The sequence below is a fragment of the Palaemon carinicauda genome, unplaced genomic scaffold, assembly GCF_036898095.1.
Source record: "Palaemon carinicauda isolate YSFRI2023 unplaced genomic scaffold, ASM3689809v2 scaffold57, whole genome shotgun sequence".
Taxonomy (NCBI): Eukaryota; Metazoa; Arthropoda; class Malacostraca; order Decapoda; family Palaemonidae; genus Palaemon; species Palaemon carinicauda.
In genome coordinates, this window is record NW_027171838.1 from 344926 (window position 1) to 368580 (window position 23655).

The 23655-nt window shown below is 43.8% G+C and overlaps 2 protein-coding genes across 4 annotated transcripts in view; both read right to left on the bottom strand.

Annotated features, from left to right (window-relative positions):
* The window catches only part of LOC137637181 (zinc finger protein ZFP2-like), a 157009-nt gene extending 145699 nt beyond the window's left edge, over nt 1-11310 (bottom strand). For all 3 annotated transcript variants that reach the window (XM_068369451.1, XM_068369452.1, XM_068369450.1), the window contains exon 1: nt 11247-11310. The gene's annotated coding sequence lies outside the window, so the exon portion shown is untranslated. The remainder of the gene's footprint in view (nt 1-11246) is intronic.
* LOC137637180 (zinc finger protein 665-like) lies at nt 7717-11304 on the bottom strand. Its single transcript, XM_068369449.1, has one exon. It carries the CDS (start codon nt 11086-11088, stop codon nt 9118-9120), a length of 1971 nt encoding a protein of 656 aa, XP_068225550.1. The 5' UTR covers nt 11089-11304; the 3' UTR covers nt 7717-9117.
* Nucleotides 11311-23655: the final 12345 nt, after the last annotated feature.

The window sequence follows — 23655 nt, forward strand, 5'->3', positions numbered from 1 at the left end:
CATTTTAGCAGTTATTCAAAATAACAAGCATAAAATAAATAAGTACCTGGTAAGGAAGACGACTTGAACAATTACTCTGCCTTTTTAAGTACGTCTTCCTTACTGAGCCTCGCGATCCTCATAGGATGCTGAGCGACTCCTAGGAGCTGAAGTATGAAGGGTTGCAACCCATACTAAAGGTCCTCATCAAAACCTCTAATCTAGGCGCTTCTCAAGAAATGATTTTGACCACCCGCCAAATCAAGTAGGATGCGAAAGGCTTCTTAGCCTTCCGGACAACCCAAAAATATTTCAAGAGAAAGATTAAAAAGGTTCTGGAATTAGGGAATTGTAGTGGTGGAGCCCCCACCACTACTGCACTCGTTGCTACGAATGGTCCCAGAGTGTAGCAGTTCTCGTAAAGAGACTGGACATTCTTAAGATAAAAGACGCGAACACTGATTTGCTTTTCCAATAGGTTGCGTCGAATATACTTTGCAGAGATCTATTTTGTTTAAAGGCCACGGAAGTTGTGACAGCTCTAACTTCGTGTGTCCTTACCTTCAGCCAAGCTTGGTCTTCCTCATTCAGAAGGGAATGAGCTTCTCGTATTAACAGTCTGATAAAATAGGATAAAGAATTCGCTGACATAGGCAAAGATGGATTCTTAACTGAACACCATAAAGCTTCAGACGGGCCTCGTAAAGGTTTTTAAAATAGAACTTAAGAGCTCTTACAGGACATAATACTCTTTCTAGTTCATTTCCAACCATACGATAAGTTTGGAATATCGAACGATATTGGTCAAGGCCGAGAAGGCAGCTCGTGTTTAGCTAGAAAACCAAGTTGTAGAACATGTAGCCGTTTCGGATGAGAATCCGATGTTCTTGCTGAAGGCATGAATCTCACTGACTCTTTTAGCTGTGGTTAAGCATATCAGGAAAAGAGTCTTAAAGGTGAGATCTTTCAGGGAGGCTGATTGAAGTGGTTCGAACCTGTCTGACATAAGGAATCTTAGAACCACGTCTAAATTCCAACCAGGTGTAACCAAACGACGCTCCTTCGTGGTCTCAAAAGACTTAAGGAGGTCCTGTAGATCTTTATTGTTGGAAAGATCTAAGCCTCTGTGACGGAGGACTGATGCCAACATGCTTCTGTAACCCTTGATAGCGGGAGCTGAAAGAGATCGTTCTTTCCTCAGATATAAGAGGAAGTCAGCTATTTGAGTTACAGAGGTACTGGTCGAGGATACGGATACTGACTTGCACCAGTTTCGGAAGATTTCCCACTTCGATTGGTAGACTCTAAGGGTGGATGTTCTCCTTGCTCAAGCAATCGCTCTGGTTGCCTCCTTCGAAAAACCTCTAGTTCTCGAGAGTCTTTCGATATTCTGAAGGCAGTCAGACGAAGAGCGTGGAGGCCTTGGAGTACCTTCTTTACGCGTGGCAGACGTAGCAGGTCCACCCTTAGTGGAAGTGTTCTGGGAACGTCTACTAGCCATCGAAGTACCTCGGTGAGTTATTCTCTCGCGGGCCAGAGGGAAGCAACTAGCGTCAACTTTGTCCCTTCGTGAGAGGCGAACTTCTGCAGTACCTTGTTGACAATCTAGAACGGAGGGAATGCATATAGATCTAGATGTGACCAATCTAGTAGAAAGGCATCTATATGAACTACTGCTGGGTCCGGGATAGGTGAGCAAAGTATTGGGAGCCTCTTGGTCATCGAGGTTGCGAAGAGATCTATGGTTGGCTGGCCCCAGGTGGCCCAAAGTCTCTTGCATACATCCTTGTGGAGGGTCCAATATGTTGGAATTATTTGTCCCTTCCTACTGAGACAATCTGCTATGACATTCAAGTTGCCTTGGATGAACCTCGTTACTAGTGAAAAGTCTAGACCTGTTGAACAGGAGAGGAGGTCTCTTGCGAACTCGTACCATGTCAGAGAGTAGGTCCCTCCTTGCTTGGAGATGTAGGTCAAAGCAGGGTGTTGACCGTGTTCACCTCCACCACTTTGCCTTGAAGGAGAGACCTGAAGCTTTTCCAGGTCAGACGTACTGCCAGAAGCTTCTTGCAGTTGAAATGCATTGTCCTTTGACTCGAGTTCCATAATCCCGAGCATTCCCTACCGCCTAATGTCGCACCCCAGCCTACGTCCGATGCGTTCGAGAAGAGAACGTGGTTGGGAGTCTGAACAGTCAGGGGAAGACCCTTTCAAAGGTTGATAAAGTTCTTTCACCAAGTCAGACCAGACTTTATCTTTCCGGAAACCGGGATCGAGACCGCTTCTAGCGTCTTGTCCTTTTCCAGTGAAAAGCTAGATGATACAGAAGAGGACGGAGGTGTAGTCTTCCAAGTGACACAAATTGAACCACGGATGACAGTGTCCTAACCAGACTCATCCACAGCCTGACAGGGCAGTGTTCCTTCTTCAGCATCTTCTGGATGGATAGCAGGGCTGGGGGTTGATCGTCTTGTTCAGCAATGTCCTCATCAGAGGGTTCCTCATCCGAAACTGATGAGGAAACGGCAACGGAGTGGGCAACGTCTGACTCGCTGAATCCGGTCGCACTGGTGGATGCGTGACAGAGCCGGACACAAGATCATGGTACTGCTGCACAGTCTGTGAACTGTCAACCATGGGGACGCGAGGAAGTACAGCGTCAACCCGAAACTGTCTAGACTGTCTGGGTTGTGCAGTCAACCCCCTACCGGGTTGCTGAGGTTGCCGCACTGCGTCACAACAAGTCACCTCTGCTGGTTGTTGAACGTCTTCCTAGTGACACACTGAACGTCCACAACCACCTCCGAGAGTCGCTTAACGTCAACGTGCGACTGGCAACCCACACTGGGTCGCACCGGTGGAGGAACCATCTCAACTGGCGGACGTGAGTAGGATACCTCAGCGTCAACAGGGCGTACAACCAACCGGTAGGAAGGTTGTTGGCTAGAAGGTTCTTCTCCGTAAAAAATCCTCTATCAAGGACACAAGCTTGGACTGCATGTCTTGCAACAAAGCCCATTAGGGTCTATGGGAGCAGGTGTGGCAACAGACGGGGTTAGCGACTGAAGCGGAACCATTTACCATCCCTGGAAGCCTTTTTATGCTTTAATTAAAGTCCATAGGAGGCTAAGCAGCTTAAGGCTCCTCTCCAAATGACAGAGTCCTCAAAGGAATATCAGAAGGAGGGAGAACAGCACTTTCTCATCTACAGGAACCATGTCTGAGAAAAGCTAGGTTATCTCAGTGAGGGTCTCACTGGTGCAAAAGCAGCAGACCAGAAGGCAACGTTATGTAACTGCTTGACAGTCTGTGAACTGTCAAAAACTGAACTGTCAACCACAACAGGTGCGTGAGGACATACAGCACTGGTGCATTAGTAGCAGACCAGAAGGCAACGTCATGTAACTGCTTGACAGTCTGTGAGCTGGCAACAACCAAAGCTGTGTGGGGAAGCCTCAACTCCTGACTGACTAGTCTGCTGCGGGCGAGTGGTGGTAACCACAGTGGGTTGCGGAGGCTGACACACCGTGTCAAAACACGGCAGCTTGTGGTAGCTCACGCACGGCAACGGAGTGCTCCGTGTGTCTGTGGGAGTCAGCATGCGTCTGGCAGGGTCGACTGCGCATGGGTGGAGGAGCTCTCACAACAAGAGTGTGGGAGCAGGCAGCCATGCTGGGCGCACAACCGTGGCAGGTTTTAGGCAAACGGGTGCATCGTCAACCTTCTCCGCAGTCGGAGTGTGGGAGCAGGCAACAACCAAAGCGGAGTGGTGGTGCGTGGTGGGGACTGCCGTGGGTTGCGGAAACTAACGCATCGCGTCAAAACACGGCAGCTTGACTCCACCTTCCCACTGCTGATGCGGTAGCTCACGCATGTTAACGGAGGGAGCCGCACGTCGGCTAACGTTAACATGCGTCTGGCAGGGTCGATTGCGCATCGGAGGTGGAGCTCTCCGCAGCCGGAGTGTGGGAGCAGGCAGCCTCAGCGTGAGCTGGGCGCACAACCGTGGCAGGTTGTAGGCTAACGAGAGCAGTGTCAACCTTCTCCGCACGAAACTCCTGCATAACCGCAGCTAACTGAGTCTGCATAGACTGCAGTAAAGACCACTTAGGGTCTACAAAAAACGGCAACAGACGGAGCTACTGTCCGTTGTGACTGAGGGTCTAAAACAGCTGGTGCGGCAACAGACGGAGTTACTGCCTGTTGCGGTACCACCTTGCCTCTCTTGGGAGGTGTGCAGTCGTCGGATGACTGCAGCGAGTCCGAACTGACCCAGTGCCTACACCTAGGCCGTTGGACTTGCGCGGAAGGGACCGACTTGCACTTAAAAGCTGCAAGATTTGGTCCATGGTTTCTTACGAGAAACCTCTTCCGCAGACGAGGAATAAATGGGCTCTCTCGTCTTTGTGTGGGTGGGGCGATCTCACGTCGGCTAACGTGTGTAGATACGCCCGAAACCACGGAGGGAAAAACGTCTGTTCGTCGATCAAGGCCTGTGGAACCCATAAGTCGTTCGACATTACTTCTCCCCTGGGCTTGGGAGCTTGTAAGAGGTCCCGGACTAGGTGAACAACTGGCACGAACAGACGAACCCTCGGACGCACACTGTAACACTTTGCGCATATTACTTTATCACTTTTGATTTTCTGTTTGCACTTATTTCACTGAAATCGAAACTTTAACTGATTTCTACCTGAAACACGCAATCCTATCCTTCATTAAAAGGTAGTAATTGCGAAAACAGTTTTACAATGCAACAGAAAAACATAAATAAAGATAAAGAATTCAGTGGCTGGAAAAGAGACTAAACACTAGATCAAATAAACTACGTTTACAATCTCTCACCGCATAAAGCCCGGGAACAAGAATAAAACCCTAGAAACGTTTTACCTTCTTCCCCTACAGCGACTAGGGAGAAGAGTAAAAAAACGAGAACAACGTTACCCGCTTGAACGAAACGTTTATTCTCCTCTCTCTCCCTCCGTCTCTATCTCTCTCTCTCTTCTCTCTTGATTTAGCACCTGAGAGAAGAGCCCAATTATATATCGTTAAAACATGTTATTTGCTAAAGGAAAAAACTGAAAGGTTTCCCAAATAAAAAGTTCCTTTATTTAGAATTTAAACCATTTAAGCAAAAGAAAGAATGAACGAAACGCTAGAATCGGTTTACTCTTACTGCAAAGTGAAACCGTGATACACTCTCTCTCTATCGTAACGATAGAGCGCAAGTTGAACGTTCTGAACGTCAACAACTGCGGAGACTAAAAACTAAACGTTAGTTCATCTTTGAAAACAGTACGAGACTATCAAAGAAAATCTTTCATAAAACATTAAAATTAAAAAAGTATTAAATTCTTTAAAGGTTAAATACAACGGGCTCAATGTTAATTAACTTCGGTTCCAAGTTAGGACCGCCTACTATTAGGAAAGGTCGCATATAAACAAACATAAAAATTTATTTTTTATAAGTTTATAATAATTGGAAAGTTAATCGAAGAGGCCTAAAAAGGCGGAGAGATATAAAATAAATGGATCTATAACGTGTTAAGCAAAATTACCAAAAACCTAAACACACTTCCGTCTAAGGGAAGGGTCGGCCATTTAAAAGTGAAAGAGAGTCCATACTCTCTTCGTCACCATAATTAAATCTATCCAAAACGAGTTCAAGTTTTGAAATGAAGAAAAAACCCCTGCATAGCGAAAGCTCAAAACTGGAATAGTGTACTTCACCAAATCGTTGTGAAAACAAATCCAGTTAGGGACGGCGTATTTAGTAGGTCTTGCCAGTGGCACGACAGAGGGAAAATTGGTTCTTTGTTGACATCAAGTACTTGAGTACCTACTTGACAGATGGCGCTGTTGATGTACACCCCCACCTGTATAGCGATCGCTGGCGTATTCCGCCCGTAGGTTTTTTCTGTCGGGCAGCAGAGCTGACAGCTATATGATCATCGGGTAAGTTTAATATTGAAAATTTAAGGATATTCGCGCCAAGAGTTAGAATTCTGGAGACCTAAAGGTAAATTCTCTGGGAATATCACTGTAGCCAAATATCACTTAGAAAGCTACAAATAGGAACCTTCTATCAGGACAAAATGGCCATCTCACCCAAAAAATAGATTTTTTGCTTCACTTCAAAATCCGTTTATCAAACACTGTTATCTATCTTAACACGTTGACTGCGATGTGCTCCACATATGGTTCACAGAGGACTCTCTGAATGAGCGATGTGTACCCTATGTGGTACACATGCTAAGAATTATATATTTTTTTCAAGTATCAAAATTTTATCAAAATGGGCATTTTCTTTTACCAAAATATTATTGTAATATATTGGAAATTAATTAAAATAAACTAGAACATTAACTAAACACTTTATTTATTACTGAAAATAATCTTCACATGCTAACAAAAGGAGAATATTTTTTTTAATTCTTTCTTTCTTTCAGTAAAAAAAATAGAAAACCTTATCATTAGATCAATAAAAATGCTATCCTTTTAACCCTAGATTATATTTATATAAATTCAATAGAAAAATAAATCAGTTTGGTAAACATTTTACTTCTGAAAAAAAGTGTCCTTTTCTTGGTGAAAAAATATCAATGTATGATGAAGGAAATCATGTAGTATTTAGAGTACAAGTATAAAATTAACATTCTTTTCTGTTTTGCTTCTACATAAGAAAAACCAATAAAATACACAAATTTATATTCTTCAAACTGAATATTTCAAGTTGAAACAACTGAGAAGGTTTACCCTCACAACTCTCACATTATGTGCTTACTCTTCGTACTTTCTTTTGAGCTACAGAACTTCCTTTATTTTGTGACAGTATCTCATAACAGGAACGACAAAGCCTTCTTGTCTTAGCTTTGGGGCCAGTAGCTTCAGTCAGGGAATGTTTTCAGTATGCATATGTACGCTTTTGCGTATATACAGTGTGTATATATATAATATAAAGGAATAAGTAGAAATGACAGAGAAGGTAATACTTACATACATACACATACATACAAACACACATATATATATAGTATATAAATATATATATATATGTATATATATATATATATATATATATATATATATATATATATATACTGTATATATATATATGCATACATACATACAGTAAATATACATAGGCTACATACATATGGTACTAAAAGGAAGGCAAGAATTCAAGTATTCTCTGGGATGTTAATTTTTCATCATATTGGGACAATGGGTAATTTGTATATCAGTCTGTATATGCAAGTATATATATATATATATATATATATATATATATATATATATATATATATATATATATATATATATATATATATATATATATATATATATATATATATATATGTATATATATATATATATATATATATATATATATATATATATATACATGTATGAACTACCCATTTTGTGTGTATGTGTGTCATTCCTTTTTCTGTTACTTCCTTTATCTAATTTTCTAATATTTTATATTATAATACATTCTCTTATACAGACATAAGGAAGAGTTCTTTTCCACATTTTATTCCTCTCTCGCAGAAGTGTGAATATATGTATGTATATACGTGGATAGACAGGTACTAAAAGATGGGCTACCATATACAGATGGACAGATATATATGAATAACTGAAGACCTAAATAATTTACTTGTATGTAAATACTTTTATCTATGCAAAATATAAATTTATATTGCCAAAAATACAGACTGTATATATGTTTCCTAATGTGTGTGTCTGTAAATTGTATGTCCATCTTATATGTATTATATTCAAGTGTATGTTTATATATATTCCTATATACACACGTGTGTACTACAAATTTTATGTGCATATATGAAAACATACAAAGATGTTATATATGTGTGTCACACTGAGTATGAGCCATGTTTGGTACATGTTGCATACGGTAATTCCCTAGATCAGTCTGAGCGATATGCACCATAACTGAACATCCAAGGTGTGACCATATTCGCCACACAACACCAGCAGAATTATCTCTAATCGTTCTGGGCGACTTGAGCCATATATGACCACATCTATTATATCCATATTAGGTACACAACGCCTGTAATGAAGACTTTTGTTATGTCAGGCGAAGTGTACCACATAAAGTCACGCTTTTTACACTGGCTGAGCACTCGGCTTACCTTACGGATACACCATAACAATTCTCACGTCAATAGCTAGCTGGTTACTGATTTAAATTGGGGTTAAAGATAACGCCCATTGGGCCGTTTCACACCATTGCCAATCGCAGTCAACGTGTTAAAATAATCTCATTTTTCATTTCTCTTATATAGTTTATTCTTTACATTCTTATTTCTTTACTGCACCAGGCTGTCAACTATTTGGTCCCTTGGGCTGGTAGCTATTTGCTTTTGCCCCTTGGCTTCTAATTGTAATAATTATGCTAATATGAGAAACTTGAAAATACTTTGCATTTTTCCTAACTATACAAACCTGGAGCTCTTTACAGCGGAGATGCATTTTGGCAACAGCTGGAATTAGCTGTAAAACTTTTAGCTACTTAGCGAAAGGAGAGCAAGAGTTGGACCAACCACCCTATTCACATCAGCGGTTGTAACTGAACGTCACTTTGCAATTGCGGCAGGACTTCCTGGGGGAAGGTGATGGCGGGACCAGTATTTGTTAAGAGCCCCAGGATTGTACAGGGATACATAAGAAAAATACAAATTGTTTCCAAATCTGTCATTTGTTACAACGCTACTTATAAACCCTTACGATATTTACAGTGGAGACTCACCGTTAGGTGGGTGTAAGTAAAAAACACTAACTGGCTAGTTCCTGACCTGAGGTGTTACTCTGTGCTTAGCATGAGCTGTTTGGAGGCACCAAGTCACCTCGTGGACTCTGAGAGCTAACGGCCTGAGCAATCGTGCGAAGGGGTAAGAACTCTCATATCTATAATCTTTGCGGTTTTTTCTTCTTTATTCCAGGTCACAATATTAGATTTAATAGCACCCCCTTCTATAATGATTCTTGAAGAAACATTCAGACCAAAAAACCTTATCACAGCCCTTGCATATGAATGGTTTTTCTTCCATGCGAGTTGTTCTTAAATGTTTATCGAGTCTCTGTTTTAAATCATATGTTTTGCCACATTCATGACATTGGAATAGATCTCTCATGTGATTTCTTATGTTTAGTGAGATATTTTTTCAAAGTAAAGAATTTGCTACAGACATTGCACTCGTATGGCCTCTCTTCCGTGTGAATTCTTAAATGTTCAGTGAGAGATTGTTTGCTAGTAAATGCTTTGCTACAGACATTGCATTTGTATGGTCTCTCTCCCGTGTGAATTCTTAAATGGGCAGTGAGACTTGGTTCTGTAATAAATGTTTTGCTACAGACATAGCATTTGTATGGCCTCTCTCCTGTGTGAATTCTTAAATGGTAAGTGAGACTTGGTTTTGCACTAAATGTTTTGCTACAGACATAGCATTTGTATGGCCTCTCTCCCGTGTGAATTCTTAAATGGTCAGTGAGACTTGGTTTTACAGTAAATGTTTTGCTACAGACATCGCAATTGTATGGCCTTTCTCCCGTGTGAATTCTTAAATGGTAAGTGAGATGTGCTTTTCTAATAAAAGCTTTGCTACAGATATCGCACTTGTATGGCCTCTCTCCCATGTGAATTCTTAAATGGTAAGTGAGATGTGATTTTCTAGTAAAAGCTTTGCTACAGATATCGCACTTGTATGGCCTCTCTCCCATGTGAATTCTTAAATGGTAAGTGAGATGTGATTTTATAGTAAAAGCTTTGCTACAGATATCGCACTTGTATGGCCTCTCTCCCATGTGAATTTTTAAATGGTCAGTGAGAATTTGTCTTGTAGTAAATGTTTTGCTACAGACATCGCAATTGTATGGCCTTTCTCCCGTGTGAATTCTTAAATGGTCAGTAAGATGTGCTTTTCTAGTAAAAGCTTTGCTACAGACATCGCACTTGTATGGCCTCTGTCCCATGTGAATTCTTAAATGGTAAGTGAGATGTGCTTTTCTAGTAAAAGCTTTGCTACAGACATCACACTTGTATGGCTTCTCTCCTGTGTGAATTCTTAAATGTACAGTGAGAGGTTTTTCCCTAGTAAATGTTTTGCTACAGACATTGCATTTGTAAAGATTCTCTTCCATGTGAATTCTTAAATGTACGGTGAGATTATTTTTAGAAATAAATGTTTTGTTACAGACATTGCATTTGTATGGCTTCTCTCCTGTGTGAATTCTTAAATGTTTAGTGAGACTATGTTTTGAAATAAATGTTTTGTTACAGATATTGCAATTGTATGGCCTTTCTCCCGTGTGAATTTTTGAATGTAGAATGAGACAATTTTTTTGATTAAATGTTTTGCTACAGACATTGCATTTGTATGGCTTCTCTCCTGTGTGAATTCTTAAATGTTTAGTGAGACTGTGTTTCCAAGTAAATGTTTTGTCACAAACATCGCACTTGTATGGCTTCTCTCCTGTGTGGACTCTTGAATGTGCAGTGAAACTTTGTTTTATGGTAAATGCTTTGCTACAGACATTGCATTTGTATGGCCTCTCTCCCGTATGATTTCTTAAATGCACTGTAAGATATGATTTATTAGAAAATGTTTTCCCACATTCAGTGCATGTCCATCGCTTTCTACCTAGAGCATTGGAGTTAACATTACTAAAGATCCTCTTTTTAATCTGCTTCTCATTTATTTGATTCACCTCTTGATTCAAAACATCTTTCTCCAATAATTCTCTTCCACTGATTACACATGAAAGTCTTCCTTTTTCTTTTCCTTTATCCTCTTTCAAAGCTGTCCTTAAGCAAGTCTTTACACTTTCCTCCTCGTCGACGTCCCCTTTACAACTTACTGATGCCTCGTACTCGTGGGAATTTTTCAAGTAGCTTTCGCTAGACTCGAATATTTCTGGCTCTACTTTGACTTCCATTTTGGGATCCAAGAAAAGAGCGCCATCATTAAAGAGAGCAACACTGCCAGACGTATCATTATTTTCTGGATCGACTGCAGGTGAAAATAGATCTTCAATTTCTCTTTTCATTGAAAATTCAAAAGGTGGTTTAGAATTCATCATCCTCTCCCTATCACAAGATAAAACACCCCTAAATATTATTTTCAATAGACTTCAAAGAGGAAATTAAGACTAAACTTCCTATTCTCAGACATCATACTGTACTACAAAAACTTCCAACATGACCCTTTCTTTTTACGTGTTACGTCTTTTGTCTATACCTTCGGTAGCTTGTAAGCTTTAGCAGCAAGAGGTGGACGATTCCTTCCTTTTGGATGAAAAGTCTGAAATAATAGAAAACTGCAATCAGTTTGAGAAGAGCACAATGAAAATATGACAAATTCGTAGATAATTTTTATTTTCTGGGCTCGAACCTGTGCCGCCCAGTGAATAAGCTCCATTTAAGCACTTATTCTTAGGTAATTTACTGCTAAATATACCAGAGAAAAAATGTAAAGGAGTGCTAGGTTAACTAGCTCGCTCACCTATTGGTGTCGGTATAAAATTGGGCGTATATTCCAGAGGTCCCGCACTATTTAGATTAATCCACGACAGAGAACCCCAATAGAGGAGAGCCGTTCAACCTCACTCGGTACTACTACAATGCATCCGCTCAGAACCCAACTCCTTTTAGCACAACGTTCAAAGTAACCCGCTTTTTTTTCTGGTGCTCTCGCTTTTGGATATTTTCTAGTGAATTATGGCTTCTTCGTCGGTTTCCCAGGAGACACCGTCTAAGTTAAGTACCAAGCTGGATTTTACTGTGTTTTGAGCAACCTAGATCGTTTAATATTTATATTATAGGAGTTTATTCTCTTCGTTCATACCGATCTTGCTTGATTTCACTACAGTTGGTACTCCTGTTTTTGAGAGCTTTTAATTTTCACTTGCGGTGTTACTATGTGTATTATTTTTATTATCAAATATTATTTGTTATTGTGAATATTCATTATTTAGCGTTTAGAATCCTCGTGGTTCAAATTTTGGGCCGATATCATTTACGTATCGCTATGGCTGCCGACCGTGCTAAGGCGGCAATGTTATTTTAGCCATCAGGTGTGTCTTTTGTGATTTAATTATTTATGTTGCATGCCTTGCCCAAAAATTTTCAATGTGTTTATTCATATATTTAACGCTATTATTATTAATATAATGAATATTTGTGCCATTACTCCGTTTGATCTGTCTGATTGGGGATCGTCAGTTGGTAGCCCTGCTGCCTCGTATCACGTGATCCTCCCCCACGCTCCCCCTCTAGCTAGGTGGGAGGCTAGGCTTCTCCCCCCTCCACTAAGGGACCGTGCCTTCCCTCCTTTTAGAGGGGGTAGTTAAGTGTTTATGGACTTTGTCCTCCGGGTGGCCCGGCGGTTTAGTCTCTGTCTAGTCTGGTTGGCCACCGGTCTACAGAGTTGGATCCCGGTGTACCCTATTTTATATTCACTTTTCATTCTGGCTTATGTTATACGAAACCCTCCGGGTTCGATTGGCAGTTCTTAGTTACAGTTCCGCCCCCCTATTATTTTATAACATTTCCTATGATGATTATATATGACAGATCACTACCCCGGAGTCCCTAAAGGAATTGGTATTGAATATACCTTTATTTCCCGGCCCGGGGTCTACCCCACCCCGGGAAATCAGACACTATGTGTCTTAATTCCTTGTTTTTGCATCCTTTTTTATGCTCCCGGCTTGACCGGAATGGATGGCTATACTTTAGTTTCAAGTTAGACTTATGTTTAGGCCCGGGACCCCCGGTCCCGCCCCTATGTAAGAATATTATAGTTAAGCTCTAACCTTGCGTTAGACCTATGTTAGGCCCGGGTCCTCCGGACCCGCCCCTAAAAAAAAAAAAAAAAAAAAAAAAAAAAAAAAAAAAAAAAAAAAAAAAAAAAAAAAAAAAAAAAAAAAAAAAATTTATTTTATTTTTTACAGTCTAATCTTGTGTTAGACCTATTTTAGGCCCTACTTAAAAGAATAGTATAGTTAAACTCTATTCTTGTGTTAGACCTATGTTAGGCCACTTATAGAATAGTAGTTAGGCTCTAACCTTGTGTTAGACCTATGTTAGGCCCGGGTCCTCCAGACCCGCCCCTAATTAAGAGAATTACAGTTTCTCATATACTATTCTTTTTACAGATGGTGCATTGTCTGACGCCGGCCTGTGCAGCTGTTCTGCACCAGCCTTGTGGCCACTCCGTCTGCCGATCTCACGCCCCTTGTGGGGTTCAACTGGAAGACGTTGTGGTATGGCACCCGGATAACTGTGTGATTTGCTTCGACCTCATCACTACCCTTGGTTCTGACTCGGTGAGTCCCGTTGGCTATATTGCCTTCTTATTTTATTTACTATTAGTAAGATATCTATGGTCTTGAAGGACCATTGGGAGTTTCCCTTTTATAATTCCCACTATTATTTCAGGCATCCCCGGAGCAAAAGTCTGCGGCTCGGGCCACACTGAAGGTGTGGGTTGGTGGTTTTGCCCGGAATGTAAAGTCTAAGCGGCCGTACGTCCTATCTGAGGACTACTGCACCATGGTTTACCCCAACGCCAAGTCTTCAGCTGCTGTGGCTAGGCATGTGGCAGCTCCCATCATTGCCCACATTGATGCCACTATAACGGGTCTCATCGACCCAGAGCAAGATCCATCGGACGCCCCCGGAGGTCTGGAGGACAATGTTGCCTCCATGAACCTGGACGTCGAACCAATGTTGCTAGACGAGCCGGATACAGGTAGGGTGGTAAGTGAGGCAGGTGTGTCCGGCGCTGAGATTCCTATCCTCAGCCCCGCTCTTTCTTCTTCTTCTGATCGCTCTTCCTTTCTTGGATTTTCTGGGGACCGTGATTCGTCTCAACGTTCATACCCGGTTCCCCCTAAGGATAAGTCTACTTCAAGGACCTTACCCAAAGCTCGCAAGCCTCACAAGACTTCTCATGGCTCTAAACCTGGTACAAACCCGTCTTCAAAGACCTCTGGTTCCTCCTCTAAGTCTCACGACCCGGGAGTTCCTTCCGCCCCTCCTGCTGCTAGCCCGGGCCTTTCCGAATCAGCTATGCTTCGCATCGTGTCGGAGATGCAGGAAAAGTTGGTTTCGGAGATGCAGTCGAGGATGGACATGATGTTCTCTAACTTCGGTCAGAGAATTGGGGCTTTAGAGCAAGGAGCTCCGGAGAGAGTCCAAAGCTCTCTCATACCGGATGCCTCTAAGCTCCCGCCGTTTGCCAAGAACAACCCCTGGCGGATGGCTCTTCATTCCCCGTTCTCAGACGGAATGTTGACTCTGGAGGGCCTTGGCACTCGCCCTCTAGAGGACTTTGAATTCTTTCCTCCGGGTCTGGCATTTCCATTTCATGGTTATGCCAGACTTACCGAGGAAGCTTTAGTCCGATTAGACAAGGTCCCCAAAGAGACGGTCATCTTCCCGAAGGAGCAAGCCCAATCTGTTTGGGCCAGATTTTTGAATGACATCGGCTGCACTAACACCATGCTGACGCCTCATAAAAGCTCCTTTACGATGTTCTTAATGGACAAGAACACCTTGACTCCATGCGTCAATAAGGTGGCAGAGCTTGCCTTTCAATATGCTCTGGAGGAGAAGCCCTTGCCTCCCATCCGAGAGGTGGATCCAATCTCCCTCCTTCTTCCCTCAGGTATTGAGTGTTGGGACAACGTCCATACCACCTTTACCTCCGGCAAGCTTGCAGCAGACTGTGCCTCAGTCTTGTTTAGTGAGAAGCTTCCCCGTCTCCCGGAATCTCTCATTAAACAGGAATATGATTCCCGCCTACGTGTGGGCCGTACTCTAAACCTGGCCACATCCACGGAGTCGATAGCCTTGACTTACGATACGGAGAGTATTTTTAAGTCTCTCAACAAGGCTACGCTACAGTCGTTATATTATGACTTATATGACTTTGCTACTGCTAAACGCAGATGTCGCAAGCATGTTCTAGCTGAGGCGACGATTAGGCATGAACCTAATAAACTCATCCGGTCCTCCTGTTGGGGTTCAAATCTCTTCCCCGAGGATCTCGTAGAGGAAGTCTTGGCGGAGGCCACTAGGGTTAATCAGAGCCTTAAAGCCCGTTGGGGTTTGACCCCTAAACGCAAGTATGACCCCGCAAATTATCAAGCCCGGGGTAGGAAGAAGCTTAGACCATATACCTCCACCCAGTTCAGGCAACAACAGAGTGCTTCATCCAACTTCCGGCTGCCTCTTCCTCCATCTTCTGTTGCCCCTGCACAGCCTTCCACCTCTCGGGCTCCTTCGGATGACTATGTCACCGTTCTGCTACCTAAGAGCCAGCTTTCTGGTGCCTCCTCCACTTCCCCTGCCTTTAACCAGTCCTACGAGGCTCATAGCTCTTCCCAGAGTTATGGTAGAGGTAGAGGCTACCACCGTGGCTCTAACCAGAACAAAGGCAGGGGAAGAGCCTTTCGCAGAGGAAAGAACTTCCGAGGCGGACGTGGAGGCAACTCCTCAAACCAATACTGAGGTGCAGCAGGTAGGGGGGAGGCTCTATGCCTTCCGCAACAAATGGAGGTTCAGTCCCTGGGCGTTCAGTATCATCTCCAAGGGACTAGGGTGGAGTTGGATTCAAGGACCTCCTCCTCCGAACAAATTTCGTCAACATTCCACTCCGGACCTGGTCGAATTTGTCCAGGAACTTTTACAAAAGAATGCCATACAAGAAACGAAACATCTGAAGTTTCAAGGTCGGCTGTTCAGTGTTCCGAAGAAGGATTCAGACAAGAGAAGAGTGATTCTAGATCTATCCCTTCTCAACTTGTCCATTCAATGCGACAAGTTTCGAATGCTTACCGTCTCGCAGGTGCGGACCTTACTTCCCCGTGGGGCCGTCACCACCTCTATCGATCTTACAGACGCCTACTATCACGTCCCGATAGCGAGACACTTCCGTCCGTACCTAGGCTTTCGCTTAGGGGACAAAAGTTACTCCTTCAAGGTGATGCCTTTCGGGCTCAACATTGCCCCAAGGATCTTCACAAAGCTAGCAGAAGTCGCTGTTCAGGAACTCAGGAATCAAGGGATTCAAGTAGTAGCCTATCTGGACGACTGGCTCATTTGGTCAGACACCTCCCAAAATTGCCTAAAAGCCACTCACAAAGTCATCCATTATCTTCAATCTCTAGGCTTCCAGATCAACTTCAAGAAGTCCCGTCTTCTTCCAAAATCGAAGTTCCAATGGCTCGGCCTGCAATGGGATCTTATATCTCATACTCTGTGTCTTCCCAGACCCAAGAGGTTAGAGATTGCAAGAAACACCAAACGCTTTCTCAAAGACAAAGTAAGTTCCAGACGGCTTCAAGAGAAGATTCTGGGTTCCCTTCAGTTTGCCTCAGTGACGGATCTTCTTCTGAAGGCAAAATTGAAAGATATCAATCGTGTCTGGCGTTCGAGGGCGAACCGGAAGCTCCGGGACAGGAAAGTCCGCCTTCCTCCCATTCTACGGGAAAGACTTCTTCCTTGGACAAGAGCAAACAGTCTGTCAAAGTCAGTTCCCCTTCGATTTCCGCCCCCGGAATTAATCATTCACACAGACGCATCCCTATCAGGTTGGGGCGGCTATTCTCAGCTCAAGAAAGTTCAAGGTCTTTGGACTCCCTTGTTCCGCCATTTTCACATCAATGTGCTAGAGGCCATGGCAGTTCTTCTAACCCTGAAACGTCTCGCTCTTCCCAAGAAACAACACCTTCGTCTGGTCCTCGACAGCGAAGTGGTGGTCCGCTGCCTCAACAGAGGCGGGTCAAAGTCAGGGCCTCTGAACCATGTTCTAATAGCCATATTCTCCCTAGCAGCCTCGAACCGTTGGCATCTTTCAGCTGTCCACCTGGCGGGAGTCCGGAATGTAGTGGCAGACGCCCTGTCCCGGACCTCCCCTCTAGAATCGGAATGGTCACTCGATCTAAAGTCATTTCGGTGGATTCTCTCTCAGGTTCCCGGTCTCCAAGTGGACCTCTTCGCCACGGAATCCAACCACAAATTGAGAGTATATGTGGCTCCCAATCTAGACCCTCAGGCTTACGCCACAGACGCCATGTCACAGAATTGGGACAACTGGGAAAAGATTTATCTCTTTCCCCCGGTGAATCTTTTGCTGAAAGTTCTAGACAAACTGAGATCCTTCAAGGGACAAGTAGCCTTGGTCGCACCCAACTGGCCCAAGAGCAACTGGTATCCTCTCCTGCGGGAGTTGAGACTATACCCTCACCCGATACCCAATCCGGTTCTGTCTCAGATAGTACAAACACGCGTTGTGTACGCTTTCTCAAACATTCAGAGCGCCCTAACTTTATGGACTTTATGAAGTTTGCGGCTATGCATGGTGCCAATATTGATCCTCAAAACACCTTGTTCCTAGAATCAGATAAACGGGATTCCACCATCCGTCAGTATGACTCTGCAGTTAAAAAGTTGGCAAAATTTTTAATAGACTCAGACGTGAACTGTATGAACTTGAACCTTACAGTCACTTTCTTTAGATCTTTATTAGAATCAGGTCTGGCAGCCAATACTATCACCACTATTAAATCGGCTCTGAAAAAGATCTTCCTAGTGGGTTTTAACATAGACTTAACCGACTCTTTGTTAGCTTCAATTCCGAAAGCTTGTGCCAGACTGAAACCGGTTACTCGTCCTACCCCGGTGACCTGGTTCCTTAATGACGTACTCAAATTGGCTTCTGATACCATTAACAGTTCTTGTGATTACATGCCCCTTCTCAGGAAAACACTTTTCCTAGTGAGCTTGGCTTCCGGGGCAAGAATTTCTGAATTGGCAGCCTTGTCGAGAGACCCGGGTCATATTGACTTTCTGCCTTCAGGAGAGGTCCTTCTTTCTCCTAACAAATTCTTTTTGGCTAAGAATGAAGACCCTCAAAACAGATGGACCTCCTGGAAAATTGTTCCCCTCACGCAAGATCCGTCGCTGTGCCCTGTCACTACTCTTAGGTCTTATCTATCCCGGACCTCCTCTAACTCCTCGGGGCCTCTATTCGTTAGAGAACAAGGCGGTACCATTACTATTAAAGGGATCAGGCAACAAATTTTGTATTTTATTAAACAAGCTAACCCTGACTCTTTTCCTCTTGCACATGATATCAGGGCGGTTGCCACCTCGGTGAACTTCTTTCACCACATGAATTTTACAGACCTTTCCAGGTATACAGGGTGGAAATCACCGTCAGTGTTCAAGAAACACTACCTTAAACATTTGGAAGCCCTAAAATTTTCTACAGTAGCCGCAGGGAGCGTAGTTACTCCCGAGTAACTCACAGGTTAATGCCTTGACTCTTTATCTCTCCCTCTTACCTGCCTCATTTATACCCTATTGTATTCGTTGGTCTCGCACCTGAATACTGTTATTATATTTGTAAATTTTTATGCTCCTGAGTATCTGTATATATTATCACTCACGGCATTATTATACCTACCTTATTGGATTTATGTTCATATTTAAGATACCCTTATAATTGTTTTTTGGTACTCATCTCTGATTAAAGCATCCTGTATTTCTCTTACGCTTATGTTTTTTCCTTTATTTTGCAAGTTTGGTGACATTTTTCTCTTGTATAGATTCACTGGGCGGCACAGGTTCGAGCCCAGAAAAGGGATTTTGACGTAGGAAAAATCTATTTCTGGGCGAGGGACCTGTGCCGCCCAGTGAACCCTCCCAGCTCCTCTCCCTTGGAGTCCCCAAACTTTGGGTGCTAAGGAGTTGGGTTCTGAGCGGATGCATTGTAGTAGTACCGAGTGAGGTTGAACGGCTCTCCTCTATTGGGGTTCTCTGTCGTGGATTAATCTAAATAGTGCGGGACCTCTGGAATATACGCCCAATTTTATACCGACACCAATAGGTGAGCGAGCTAGTTAACCTAGCACTCCTTTACATTTTTTCTCTGGTATATTTAGCAGTAAATTACCTAAGAATAAGTGCTTAAATGGAGCTTATTCACTGGGCGGCACAGGTCCCTCGCCCAGAAATAGATTTTTCCTACGTCAAAATCCCTTTTTTCTAACTATACAAACCTTAGCTATTTAATAGGGGTATTACTTTTGGCTTTACCCGGGGGCTCATTATCTGAGTACAGTATATCAGTACTCAAAAAATAAGGAGTCCCTGCACCTCTCTAAAACCTTGCTATGCAAGGTCCGCAGCCTATGCAACCTGTGTGTTGAGGTATGTAGAAGTGTGACTGTCCTGGTAAAGTTATTCTGAGTTCTTTAGAAGGAAAACCTGTGTAACTAGGACTTTCCCAATACCACATCGTCAGGGTATGAGGACACAACAGTATTAGTCTTAATATTAGGTACACAAGGGAGCATGGTTTACCTGCCGTGGTTTGAGGTCAGCTATGCAGAGAACACAGGATGCTGCTTTCCCCAAGAGAGGGGAGAATGAAGAAAAGAATAAGGGCCAGTCAAACCTTTTCATTCACGCAGACTAAAACCGGGTAACAATGCCCTCAACCTTCTGCTACTTGTCCAATAAGGAGCTTGAGGTTTTAAACCAGCCGTTGTGCAGCCAACACAGGACCGATAGAGAACGTATCGAGTCTCCTGTGGGTTACGTCTTACAGGTAGTGGGATGTGAATGCGGTCTGACGATTCTACAGCCCAGCTTGAAGAACCTGCGTCACTGAGAAGTTTCTCTTGAATGCCAGGGACGTAGCTACGCCCCTGACATCATGAACTCTGGGGCGACGTGACGGAGGAGGGTCTGGATTCAGTGCATAGTCTATGACCTTGCGAATCCACGCTGAGATGGTGTTCTTGGTGACACTCCTTTTGGTCCTTCCTGTTCTGACGAATAGTCCAGACACACGAGGATGGGCTGTGGCTGTTCTCTTAAGATACAGCTTCAAACTCCTCACTAGGCATAGTAAGAGATGGTCTGGGTCATCTATTACAGTACGGAGACTAGAAATCCGGAAGGATTCGAATCGTGGATCCGCTACTCCCGGATTCTGAGTCTTAGCAATAAATTCAGAGACGAAGCCGAACATTACCTCTCCCCATCCCCTTGAATGGGCGATGTCGTATGAGACACCCCGAATTTCACTGACTCTCTTGACCGAAGCCAAAGCTAGCAGGAACACCGTCTTCCAAGTCAGGTGGCAATTGGTTGCCTGGCGTAATGGTTCATAGGGAGGCCTCTCAAGAGACCTTAGAACTCGAACCATGTTCCATGGGGATGGTCTTAAGAGCACTGGAGTAACTAGCACGAGCCGGCGAGTGATGATCCTGAGAACACTAATGATTACAAACAAGAGAACGACGAGAAGATTGGCGATCTTGCGAATAGGAGCACTGCCTGGCGAATGACGAATGTAGAGGGCTGAGATCCCTAGAAGAGTGGAGGTCTTTGGGTGATGGGAGGACTTGTCATCAGCAGGTGGCCGTCGAAGGGAAAGCAAAAGAGTACGAGGATCATGAACAACACTAGATGGAGAAGGCAAGAGATGGGCTTCACACAGACTATGCGGCGACAGGAGAAGAGACGGCAACAACAGGGGCAGCAGGAACAGGATTACTCTCGGAACCCAGATAAAGGAGCTTAAGAAAGACTTCCTTAGAAGGAGGTCCAGCAACACCCAAGGACAGCCAAGCCTACAGCATATCTGAAAGGGAAAAAGACTTTCCCGAGGATGAGGGCAAAGGGGCTTCTCTAGGAGAAACAACAAGGTCCCCGGTACCCAGAGGTTGCCAAGGAGTTAAGCATGTTTGTGAAGAGGTCGCGGGGTGACAAAAGAAGTCCGAGGTCTCTTAGCCCTTGATAATGACCCCAAAGGCAAAGGATCTCTCTTAGACTTCTTCCTCCGATGCCTAAACTTCTCATACTGGAAGGCAGATCACTCCCTACACTTGTCGCAGGTGTAACCCTGCTTGCAACAGCACCCTCTGCAGGTCAGACATAAGGAGTGGGGGTCGGTCAACATGAAGTTACCACAACTAAGCCCTTCAGTTCCTTTACACACCTGCATGAGGAGCATCAAAGAGAACAATCACACCAGTACTAAGAGAGAAAGCAGTTTGAAAAGCAAAAGTTTGCATGGCCATGTCATGGTGTAGGAGCAGAGAGCAGGCACATCCATTCTCTCCAGAGCCAAAAGAAAAAGTGGTGAAATATCAATAATCTGTGAGTGAGAGAGGGTACCCGGTGACCCAGGATACCCTCAAATCAAGGAATTTTTTTACATAAGAGAAATGTTATTTTCATTAGTAAAATAAATTTTTGAATATACTTACCCGATAATCATGTAGCTGTCAACTCCGTTGCCCGACAGAATTCTACGGGAGGGATACGCCAGCTATCACTATACTAGAAGGGGGTGTACTCACAAGCGCCACCTGTGGCCAGGTACTACAGTACTTGTTGTTGACGCCACCTCACTTTTTCCTCGGTCCACTGGTTCTCTATGGGGAGGAAGGGTGGGTCAATTAAATCATGATTATCGGGTAAGTATATTCAAAAATTTATTTTACTAATGAAAATAACATTTTTCAATATTAAACTTACCCGATAATCATGTAGCTGATTCACACCCAGGGGGGTGGGTGAAAAACCAGTGTACAAGACTAAAGGATAGCTAAGTATCCCGTATTTCATATAATCAGTTATCCACAATAACAATGAAATAATAAGTACCTGGTAAGGAAGTCGACTTGAACCGTTACTCTGCCTTTAATAAGATCGTCTTCCTTACTGAGCGCAGCGTTCCTCTTGGAAGGCTGAATCAACTCAAAGGTGCTAAAGTATACAGGGCTGCAACCCATACTAAAGGACCTCATCACAACCTTTAACCTCGGCGCTTCTCAAGAAAGAATTGACCACCCGCCAAATCAACAAGGATGTGGAAGGCTTCTTAGCCGACCGTACAACCCATAAAAAGTATTCAAGAGAAAGGTTAAAAGGTTATGGGATTATGGGAATGTAGTGGCTGAGCCCTCGCCTACTACTGCATTCGTTGCTACGAATGGTCCCAGGGTGTAGCAGTACTCGTAAAGAGACTGGACATCTTTGAAATAGAATGATGCGAACACTGACTTGCTTCTCCAATAGGTTGCATCCATAATACTCTGCAGAGAATGGCTCTGTTTGAAGGCCACTGAAGTAGCCACAGCTCCCACTTCATGTGTCCTTACCTTCAGCAAAGCAAGGTCTTCTTCCTTCAGATGAGAATGTGTTTCTCTAATCAGAAGCCTGAATAGTAAGAAACTGAGTTCTTAGAACTTGGAAAAGAAGGTTTCTTGATAGCACACTATAAGGCTTCTGATTGTCCTTGTAAAGGTTAAGACCTTTTTAGATAGTACCTAAGAGCTCTAACTGGGCAAAGTACTCTCTCCAGTTCATTCCCCACCAAGTTGGACAGGCTTGGGATCTCGAACGACTTAGGCCAAGGACGTGAAGGAAGCTCGTTTAGCAAAAACCGAGCTGCAAGGAACATGTAGCCGTTTCAGATGTGAAAACAATGATCCTGCTGAAGGCGTGGATCTCACTTACTCTTTTAGCTGTTGTCAAGCACACGAGGAAAAGAGTTTTTAATGTGAGGTCCTAAAAAGAGGCTGATTGGAGAGGTTCAAATCTTGATGACATAAGGAACCTTAGGACCACGTCTAGATTCCAGCCTGGAGTGGACAACCGACGTTCCTTTGAGGTCTAAAAAGACCTAGGGAGGTCCTGTAGATCTTTGTTGGTGGAAAGATCCAAGCCTCTGTGGCGGAAAACCGCTGCCAACATACTTCTGTAACCCTTGATCGTAGGAGCTGAAAGGGATCTTACTTTCCTTAGATATAACAGGAAGTCAGCAATCTGGGTTACAGTGGTACTGGTTGAGGAAACTGCATTGGTCTTGTACCAGCTACGGAAGACTTCCCCTTGAGACTGATAGATTCTGAGAGTGGATGTTCTCCTTGCTTTGGCAATCGCTCTGGCTGCCTCCTTCGAAAAGCCCCTAGCTCTTGAGAGTCTTTCGAAAGTCTGAAGGCAGTCAGACGAAGAGCGTGGAGGTTCGGGTGTACCTTCTTTACGTGAGGTAAACGTAGAAGGTTCACTCCTAGAGGAAGAGTCCTGGGAATGTCGACCAGCCATTGCAGTACCTCTAAGAATCATTCTCTCGCGGGCCAGAGCGGAGCCAACCAACGTCAGCCGTGTCCTTTTGCGAGAGGAGAACTTCTGAAGTACCCTGTTGACAATCTTGAACGGCGGGAATGCATACAGGTCGAGATGGAACCAATCCAGCAGAAAAGCATCCACGTGAACTGCTGCTGGGTCTGGAATCGGAGAACAATACAATAGGAGTCTCTAGGTTATCGAGGTAGCGAACAGATCTATGGTTGGCTGACCCCACAGGGCCCAAAGTCTGTTGCAAACATTCTTGTGAAGGGTCCACTCTGTGGGGATGACCTGACCCTTCCGGCTGAGGTGATCTGCCATGACATTCATACCGCCCTGAATGAACCTCGTTACCAGCGTGAGCTTTCGATCTTTAGACCAGAAGAGGAGGTCCCTTGCGATCTAGAACAACTTCACGAAAGAGTCCCTCCCTGCTTGAAGGTGTAAGCCAGGGCTGTGGTGTTGTCAGAGTCCACCTCCACCACTTTGTT